The sequence below is a fragment of the Etheostoma cragini genome, chromosome 13, assembly GCF_013103735.1.
Source record: "Etheostoma cragini isolate CJK2018 chromosome 13, CSU_Ecrag_1.0, whole genome shotgun sequence".
In the NCBI taxonomy this organism is placed as follows: Eukaryota; Metazoa; Chordata; class Actinopteri; order Perciformes; family Percidae; genus Etheostoma; species Etheostoma cragini.
Window position 1 is genome coordinate 18,117,193 of NC_048419.1, and position 10,550 is coordinate 18,127,742.

A 10,550-nucleotide genomic window follows, 5' to 3' on the forward strand; every position below is an offset into this window, starting at 1 on the left:
AGACAGGGTAGGTGAATTGTAGGTGAACACTACAAAATCAATCTAGAGGAAACACTGCTACACAAACTTTGTTTTGCAGACATAAATTCTTACAACTTAAAGTAATACAGTGGTTACAAATAACATTATTTTATTGTGTTTATTCTATTGCTACTTAAACAGCTGTACTCTATTAAGTTGAATAAATTGTATGCATCTATTATTAGACCATTACCATAGAGACGATAGAGATTGTATGTACTTGTTCATGGTAAGGTTAAACTATATATCACCAGAATTGTATTGTTTTTTTAGCTGTTCCTACATAGATTACTGTAATATTATTCAAATTATTATGCATTATATACTGTGTGTGTGTCTGTGTGTGTGTGTGTGTATATATATACATAAATAATAGAAAATAAACATATTTGCAGTTGGTATAAACAAATGCATGTAGTGCAACCAGCACTCAATTGAAATGTGGCACTACAACCATAGCAAGAGACAAACATGTTCAACAGCCCCCCAAAAGACACTTGTCTTCAAACCAGATCCAAGCAAAATCACAAGCTGCCAATGTTTTAACAAACCACAAAAAGCTTGAACAGGTTACACCTCAGATTGCTGCTGATGCAGTTCAATTGAAAACTTCCAACATTTTCCAACTCATGCAGACATTCACAAATATGCTGCTTTGAGATCTGACCTGTGTGTTAAGCAACACAATTGGTTAACTGGTAAACAGTATTGCGAACTCAAAATAGTAGGTGTTAAATGCAAAACAGATGCATTAAATGGACCTTATTTATCCTCTGTGGGGCAAAGGAGAGAGCAGTAGTTAAGTAGCTGATTGACACACGTATTGTGTTGCTACACTACAAGGGCAGTGGGGCAGCATAGTGATTAGGTGGACTCACCAATCCAGCATGACAGCAAGCATCTGCCCTGCTGAAGTGTGCTTGACACTGCCAGACACTGAATCCCTGCCAAGTCCAGAGAAGAGAGCTTCTGGATCCTTATACATTTGTTAAATTCATATTTGCCTTTATTTATATATGCAGTTTTAGTCCGATTATTGATAACATCAATGAGACATTAACACCATTTTCTAGTATTACTCACCATATTGATGGCATTTACTGGACCAATGCTGTTGACAAACATGTCTGTGTGGATCACTGTTGGTTTGACTGCAAAAAAGCACAAGACAATCCATTTTAGAGATGAGCAATGATTTACCATGCATATGTACAGGTTTTAGGAAGTTTATCAGTTTTGTCTACTTCTTTCATCAAAGAGGAAAACAAGGGACATAATCTTTCTATTGTGAATGTGTGAATACAAAGTTGCTGGAAAAAATCACTCCTCTGCTTCAATTTGATCTAATACACACCCAAGACACGCAAGACATATAATAATATCAAGCAAAAGAAAGTTTTGAATACTTCACATAAAAATTCAGTGAAAATGCAATGTTTTGTCATGGACTTTCATCAGGCATTAAACTCAAAATATGAAACAACATCTTTATACTAAGGATAAAGATACAATGGACTATACTATGGATATAAAAAGCATTGTTAATGTGAGACAAGCAATATATTTTAAGACCCCTTAAACACAATATATAAATGCAAATAGAAAAAGAAAAAATAGATGTTCATTTCAATGAAACATGATTTTTTTATCACAATAAATCCAATAGAGGAGAGGAGGGGGGGATCCAAAAAGTGTCAAGGTGTCTTCTAATGAGGACAAGGATAATCAACTACTGTTAAAGAAATACAGTGTGAACTAAATTATATAATGTTGCAAATACAAGTATCTAGCTAAAAGTACAAATGTTAAGCACATCTCATGTCTACTGTTTTATAATATAGGCCAATATTTCAATGAACTACTAATGAATACAGATGTAAAAAGCAATCTCGAGAGTTTGAGATATATATTGTTTGTCTCCTTTCAGGAATTTTTTTAATCAAATATTAATGTTGTAACTGTTGCAAGTGTTTATAATTTGATTGTAATTGGTTGTTGCAACCTAGGGCTTCAGTAGAAATATGTTAAAAATTTCATTTTTTTTCTTCTTCATTTTAGGTCTACTGTGAATGCTAATGACATTCAGTTCACTCAAGAATTTATCAGGTCTGAGATACATAAGATAGTGCTGATGAAATAGCAAGGAGACTACATCAGAGCCTACAGGGCCAACCTCATCTTTAAACAGCCTTCCTGCCAATGCCAGAGAACCAAATGCTTTGTCTGTTTACAGCCAAACTCCTGTCCCATTTACCACAACACCTACGTGTCCTCTGCAACATCCCATCCATCCCTTTTCCACCATTCTACTGTATGCTTTAGGCCTGTGAGCTCCTCTTGATAATCAATCTGTTACTGTCTTTTCTCACAGACCTGCTATTGCTCAGCATTTCCACAAAAATGAACTTCAAGGTTAAAAGTGCCTTGTAAATCCTTGACTTGAAAAGATTTGAGGGAATATTACAATTCATAGACCAGAAGAAACAACTAAACAAATATGTCACATAGAACAACAGTTACATTGGAAACTATTAAATGTTGCATGTTCATCTTTCCATGTATTTATTTTTATCTCTGCTTGTGCACCTGCATGTGTACATCTGTCCCCCGCCATGCAGAACACATCTTGGTGTCTGCTCCATACACCAAGTGATATGGATAGACGGAGCTAAAAGAAAGTATGACCGAGCACACTGGGAAGCTTGGTGTCAAATCGACGCCCATGCTCTGTCAGATCCTCTATGTCAGCCTGGATCACTACACTTTGCTATGTAATGCGTATGTTAATGGATGACTGGACGTTACATCGGAGAGGACAGTCAGGTTAAGACTTGATGTGGGAGCTATAGTGTGAGTGTAAGAGATAGACAGAGGTAGTAAGAGAAGGTTTGCATCCATTTTTCATGTCAGATACACACACACACACACACACACACACACACACACACACACACACACACACACACACACACACACTCTCTCTCTCTCTTGCTCTTTATGGTTCATAGGCCTACTTGATTGCACATTGCACAGTGTTGCTTTTGGACAGATATATCAGTGAGTGGCTAGGAATACTAGTGCATGTTATTGAGTTGGCATAACTAGCATGTATGTAGGATTGGATTATTTGTAAAATCACATAAAATAACAGGCATGGCATGAATAGAATATTAATTAATAAAAACAAATTTCTTATTTTATACAGCCAACTGGAGTGGCCAAGTAGATGGCTTGTGCCATTAATGTGCCAGTGAACATAAAATGGATGTGCTCAGATTTTTTAACTTGCTGTCTAAGATGACATAATACATGCCAACACACCCACCACAGGCAACATGCATCCTGGTACAAGGGTGATCAAGTTAGTTAATAGACTCTGACCAATTCATCACCATGCATTAGCAATAATTTAAACCTATTATCTGTTTGTTTTTAGAATTAAGTGATCTTGATCAAAGCCATGGATGTATAATAAATCCATAGCTTTTTAGCGCTCTGAAGACTGAAGGAGAATCTTTTCTTTGTCTTGGTGTGGTTGGTTGGTTGGTTGGTTGATTGGTTGGTGGTTCAGATGACAGCATAGCCAGCTAATTATAACCCCTCTGTAGCTGTGTAACATGGCTGCAGCTGGAATACCAACACTGAGTGAGCAAGATCATAGCATGTTTGAAGATGATGGTTAAGACAGTGGCAGCCAGCCGCCAAGCTACACAGCGGCTCTCTGGGTTGAAGCTGCACCTCAAAGCAGATCTTAGCTGGTTTTTAATTTATAGCACAACCCACTTCTAAGTCTTAAAAATAAAGAGCCTTCCCTTAATGAAATGTGTCACATTATATGCAGCATTGTACATATTGGACAGTGTGTGAAAAAAACATGAAAGAAGTGTAAAGGATCTACTATATACAGTACATCCATGTTATTCAGCTGCTTTCATCTGGTACAATAATTTCAGTCAATTCATAAGTCTTGCTTTAAAGCTGCATCAGGACAATAATTCCCGGCAGTTGTACCTCTGGCTTGGTCAATTTTTTTCCCACCAAAAAAATTCGGTCGGGAAGCCAGTGAGGGATTGTGTCCTTTTTGATGCACTAGGGCTCCCTACTTGTTGGCCGGTGGGCCTTTATGGAAGGGGGTGGCATCTGTGGGAGATAGCAAGAACCTCTCGTGGCAGGTTTGAAGAAGCAGCTGATGAGGAAGCACATATACTCGCTCCCTAGATCAACAGTGGAGGTGATAAATACCAATGACAAATACTACAGCGCATTCCAAATTAGAAGAAAACAGGGAGAAATGGTTAATGGGTAAACAGGAGGCACAGACTCTTCAGACTTCTACAGTCCGCTAACTTGTGGCTCTCTCTACCGATATAAGCTGCTCTGTTTTAAGCTCCAAAACTTGCATGCAGACTAAAATTTAACTGAGCGTTTTTTGTTGGAATTAAGCTATAAGCAGAAGAAAACTGATAGTGCATTGGTAAAAAACTGGAGCGGTAATGTATTGTGTCCACCTCAGCTGCTCCCTTTCCTATTGTGTATTATAACAAATGTTTTCTGTGGAAATAATTCACTTAAGCTATCTATATGTCATATGTTATGTTATCATAAGTACAGGACACACAAAATTACGTAGAATAACGGAGAATAACATTCTCATGTAACTTTCACGAGCAAAAAGTTAAATAAAATAATAAATGTGGTGATGGCGGTGATGATGTCATCACCGTGGTAGTGTCACATCAACGCGGTGACGCGGTTATTGTCACAGCCCTAGTTTTCGATCACTTGTTTTGGCAGGAATACTGAAAAAGGGGTCAATATTTTCTTCTTTGGAAGGAGCACTTTGTTTCTTCTGTGTAGGGGGTAGGTTGAGTATGTCAGGTGCTGTTTCCTTCTTCCTGTGTTTGTACACCACTACAAGACTCAACACGTAATTTAGGCAAACAAATGGTAACTGTCTCAGCTGTAACTTTGTGACACAGACTGATAAGACTGGGACATTTTTCCAAACTATTATTGCCATTTGCTGCTTTAATACATCACTACTCTGTGCCCCTACAGTGGATGTACAAGTGATTCCTTCCTGGCATAGAGAGTGGTAAATCTTTATCATTCTGTAAGTGTATGTGACAGATTCTGACTTAAACCAGTTGTCCCAAGAATACTGACCCATGATTTAAGTATTCAAGGGTCCTGAATGTATCCCTATTCTGCTCTTGCAGATGGACGTGACAGGCTTTAGGATATATGTGCGCTTGTGCAGACAAGGAGGCCCTGCCCAGCTGTCTGTCAAAGTGAAGGAAGTATGCTACAGTACTTGTCAACAAGACAGGGATTGTAGAAGCATGACGGACTGCTATCCCCACCATAATGCACGCATGTACATAAACACAGGCACACATTCTTTATAATCAGTCGGGCTGCCTGTCAACACACAACACAAAACACACACGAACACACACACACACACACACACACACACACACACATAAAATGGACACAGGCAAACACATAAGGATACCTTGTACTACCCAGCATGGCATAATAATGATCTTTTGCACCATCCAGTGCAGCTGGCCTTCAATTGTCATTTCATGTCATTACAAAGTAATTGTTCCTTATCATTTTACATTTTGCAGACATATTCAAATATGTTTCAGGTGGAATGCCCAACATTATTACTTCCTACCATTAGAGGTGAGGTAAGTCACAAGTAGGTCACAAGTCTCAGCTATGAAGTCCCATCTGAGTCCAAGTCATAAACTTTGCTTTGAGTCTTTGAGAAATCATGGGTCCCTTTAAATTGAATGCCATTTAGAATGTAAACGAGAAGTAGTAGAGTACACTTAACAAATAATGCATGCTTTTAAAGTGTGTATTTACGTCTTTCAAATAAACTTTATAACATTTAAGAGAAAGATGATCAACTGCCAGATTTCAAATTAGCTTTTTTGGCATGTACATGACAGAAATGCTGTTAACTAAAAAGCTACAGGTGAAATAATCTGCCACTGGAGATGTGTCATTTAAACCGGCTGAAAAGGGTCAGCTCCAGCTAAAAGTAAGTAGCGCACCTTTCCCACGTGTTTTTGCAATGTGGCGGATTAATTCAAAAATAAAAAGTACTTTGTGTAACATGATCTTTCATATTTGGGCTTTGGAAGAATATTAAGGAGAGTACAAGCCGTGAGGCTAGAATCTAAGTAAAGTAATGGGTCACAAGCGTTGAGGTCAAATGTTTTACATGGCATTGCTGTTGTGTGAAAAGCAACTTATTGAGGGAAAATTATGACCTCTTGGACAAATGAAATCCTTTGAAAGCCCATTAACCTAACTACAAGGCTGTTTTCTCAGCTCCTGTTTTTCATTTTAAAAAAATGGAATCTGTAAGTATGTGCCACTAGATCTGTTTTTATAGTATCAATGTGTCCTCTCAGTGTGAAGTGCCTTAAGACCCCTAATTGCTGCTTTGGTCTCCAAAAAAGGAGAAATTCACAGTATTCCCTTAATATGTATAATGCATTTCTAAGTGACAATTTTGAGAATATACAGTAGCTCAATAAAGTTTAAAGAGGGGTGTACTATGGGGATTGGTTTACTTTCAATAAGTGTTACAGGCTTCACACCGCTGCACAATCATGGATTATTTTGAACAAATGAGAATATGGCAGGCTCCATGCTCCTTTTAGAAATCAGTGGGAACATCACAGATTCTACGTCTCTATTTTTTACAGTATAAAGTGCTCAGGTAATAGCATGTTTGTCAGTTAATAAGTGCATACACATGTTCACTTGCAAATGTGTCCACAAACGTGGGTGTATTTCTTTGTGATTCTGCGACAAAACAAATTAACTGTGTAAAATCAGCGCCCACCTCCGATGTCAGGCCTTAGTTTGTTGTCATATCCATCTAGTAGGCTGTTTAGGATGTGTGTGACGTCGCTCTCGTGCACTTTGGGCGTCAGCACCCATGTCTTGTTAGCCACCTCATCATCGTCATCAGTCTGAAAGGAACTGAAGAGAGAAAATAAATGCATGTTATCAATAATTGATTTTAAAAATAAGAGCAAGCAGTGTTGTTCCCAGTGTGCTCTGCTTCTTTATGAATTTATTTTCATGGCTTTAAATCACCACATCATTGTGACTACAGAGACCAACCGATATACGAGTGCTTAATCTCCCTTTTTGTAGTTGCACCACTTTAAAATGCTATTATAGGAAATAAATAGTGAAATAAAGTGACAATTTTCTAGGATTAACAACAACTATTGTACACATTCAGTGCAACACTTGTAATGCAGAACACGCATTTTCTCAATTTTTATCACAAAATTCCCATTGTAATAAGTACCTGTCTACACTGTACTGTTTGTTCACTGTGAGACGTCAGAATTCCTGCGGCCATGCCCTCATGTGCATTTATCAGATTTGCAAAACAAATGTCCCTTCAAACTTGCTTCTTTAGTTTGATTTAGAATGATACTCCTATCAAATATGTTTACTTAAGCTACAGCCCAGAGCACTTTAGTGTTTTGGTGAAGAACCCACCGGTATTTCAAGACCAATCCCATAATGCATTTAGTCCACATCAGATAAGAAAGAGTCAAATTGTTATCTGATGTTTGATGTGAATATTTGATTTAAGGGCTGGATTTATTTGCTTCAGATCTTTGAATTCCCTTCATGGAGACACTTAAGACATAGTCCTTTGGTTCTGTTATTGTCATGTGATAGATCCCTTGCAGGAAATGCACAAATTACAAAAGAACAAAGCAACCATAGCTTGAATATAGCAAAAGGCTCATACATAATGCTCTTCTAAAAGGATATAAAATAGACATGAAAATAGCTTATGGATGATAGAAATTCTGCTTTTTCTGAGGTGACTTGACATTATCTGATTTAAAAAAGAAAACTCATTGTTTGAGTTTTACACTTTTTGTATATTTTCAGTGGAACCCAATCAATGCATATTAGTGTGCACGGACACAGCAGCTGAGAGCCACTATCATCTATCTGATACATCATCATTAATTTTGTCCTTCTGGACATCTTGTACACACTTTTCCTCCATGGACAGGTTATGCTAATGTTCAATTTAAGTAATCCAGTTAGATAGTCAGCAACTTTGTCAGCATCAGTCATGCAAACCCCAGTTTAGACAGCTGATCTTAGCATTAATATCCAGTAAAGTGGACGTAATGTTAAATGCCACCCTGTAGAGATTCATCATGAGGACTCACGTGCGCTTAGATTGTTAAAATAGGGCCCTAGGTGTTGATGGATTAGTGGGACATGCCTTTAAACAAATATGTAGGAGCCAGGTATAGTTATTGTTGATTACCTTTTTGGGTCACTTATGGCAATTGGGACATGTGGTTGGTGGTGGTAGCAATAGGGATATCATCTATTCACTAGTTTATTCTTGAATGTGGCTGAAATGGTGGTGATGGGGGACATCTTATTTTTGCTGATAAATATAGGTGACTATCTGAAACAATCAAACAAACAACTTTGAAAGGCTCAGTAGGAGTGAATAACCTGCTACTAATTTTTAGATTGTGGCCTATATAGTGAAATAATTGCATATACCCTACTATTACTGTGAACAATCGATCATCTTTAATAACAGCAAAAGCTCTTCTTTAGTTTTCAACTGCGTAAGCAGCGTAAGCATGATGATAAAGTTAAGGAACTTGACAGCAGAATTGTTTGATTCGTAAATAGGGTTTTAAGGGCCCCCCAAGCTTCTGAGAGCCAAGCCCATTTTCCTACAAATAATTCTCACGTCAACAGCTTAAACTGCAAGGACAATAATGTCTCAAGAGCCCCCGACCCCAAATACCACCACAGTGATGCTGTAAATGTTTTTCCACCTCTCCCACAAACATGTGTGATCTTTGTAAATGATATGTCCGGAATGAACATAAGTGTCTGTCACAATAGATATTTGTCAGCTTTGAGACCTGAATCGAAGAAGGAGGTATCACAATGCATATTCTATCCATCCACCTTCATCCGCTTATCTGGTATTGGGTTGCGAGGGAGCAGCTCCAGCAGGGGACCCCAAACTTCCCATTCTCGAGCCAAATTAACCGACTGGGGGATCCCGAGGCGTTCCCAGGCCAGGTTGGAGATACAATCTCTTCACCTAGTCCTGGGTCTTGCCCGAGGCCTCCTCCCAGCTGCACGTGCCTGGAACACCTCCCTAGGGAGGCGCCCAGGAGGCATCCTCACCCGATGCCCGAACCACCTCAACTGTCTCATTTCGACGAGAAGGAGCAGCGGCTCTTCTCCGAGCTCCTCTTGGATTACTGTGCTTCTCACCCTATCTCTGAGGGAGACGCCAGCCCCCCTCCTGGGGAAACCCATTTTGGCCGCTTGTACCCTGGATCTCGTTGTTTTGGTCATGACCCAGCATTCATGAACATAGGTGAGGGTAGGAACGAACAATACATAGTGCAAATGAATATGCTGACAACCGCATGCCTCAATTGTTAAGGACTATAGTATGTCGGGAGTACTACATAATGCTGTCTGCAGTAAGAGGAAATATGTGTACTGCCAGAGGGCAGTGGTGAAATGAAGGAGAAGAGTATACGGGAAAGCATGAACGTGATGTTTGATTTTTGGTGAAAGAGACTGTAGGCCAGATTTATGCCCATAAAAGCACAGAGCAAATCTGCACTGGATCTTTTCATTCAATTTGTTCTAGCACTATCCAAGTGTAATTAGTATGTGATTTACTAAGGCAGCAGTTCATTATGCAATCAGTGCCTTCTAGCCGTGTTTTGTGCATGCAAAAAAGTATAGTTTGGTCGTAGGATTTTCATAAGATTAACAAACTCAAAAGAACGTAAAAACAAGTCACAAGATAATGTTACACGAAGTGGTAACAATATTCCAAAATACTCACTAAGCCTCCAATTAAACTAAGCAACAAAATCATTTAGGCTTCTATTACCGATTACATTTTAATCTTGATATCTTGCCTTGCTGTATCAAGAGTTCAATCAGGATCGCTGTAATGCAGCAGTTGAGTGAAGATCTTTTCTTTTTGTTAATGATAAAAGCACAACCCCCATTCCCTTGTTTAGTTTTAGCAAATGCACAGATATTGTAATTTATTGCTCTAAAAAAGCTCTTCTTGTTTTTAAGGAAATTGTTACGATTTTTTATAGAATACAGGATAAATAACATTTATTTTCCTACTGAAATTTTCTGTTAATACACCAGTGTAAATGTGCACAAACCTTTTGGATGCAGCTAACCCAGGACCTGGGTAATATACGATTGAACGTGCAATCAACCACATATCTCCTGCTATGTGTGTGAGCTTGTATGCATATGTATAAAGAGAAGCCTAATTTACTAATTACAAAAAAGTTGTGCTTCAGATGAAAGAAAACTTGCATTTGCGGGGATTTGATAATTAACACAAATTTTTTCAGACCCATGATGCCTCAGAATCCAGATTGAGACAAAAGAGAAAAGTGATAGAAGATAGATACACAGAGAGAGAGCGACTGGGG

At 38.5% G+C, this 10,550-nt stretch overlaps 1 protein-coding gene across 4 annotated transcripts in view; it reads right to left on the reverse strand.

Moving 5' to 3' along the window:
• Nucleotides 1–10,550, reverse strand: part of gabrg2 (gamma-aminobutyric acid type A receptor subunit gamma2) — a 51,019-nt gene that overhangs the window by 34,194 nt on the left and 6,275 nt on the right. For all 4 annotated transcript variants that reach the window (XM_034889895.1, XM_034889894.1, XM_034889893.1 and 1 more), the window contains exons 2-3: nucleotides 6,893–7,032; nucleotides 1,105–1,172 (exon numbers count right to left, since the gene is read on the reverse strand). In XM_034889895.1, coding sequence (XP_034745786.1) covers nucleotides 1,105–1,172; nucleotides 6,893–7,032 — 208 coding nt within the window. The remainder of the gene's footprint in view (nucleotides 1–1,104; nucleotides 1,173–6,892; nucleotides 7,033–10,550) is intronic.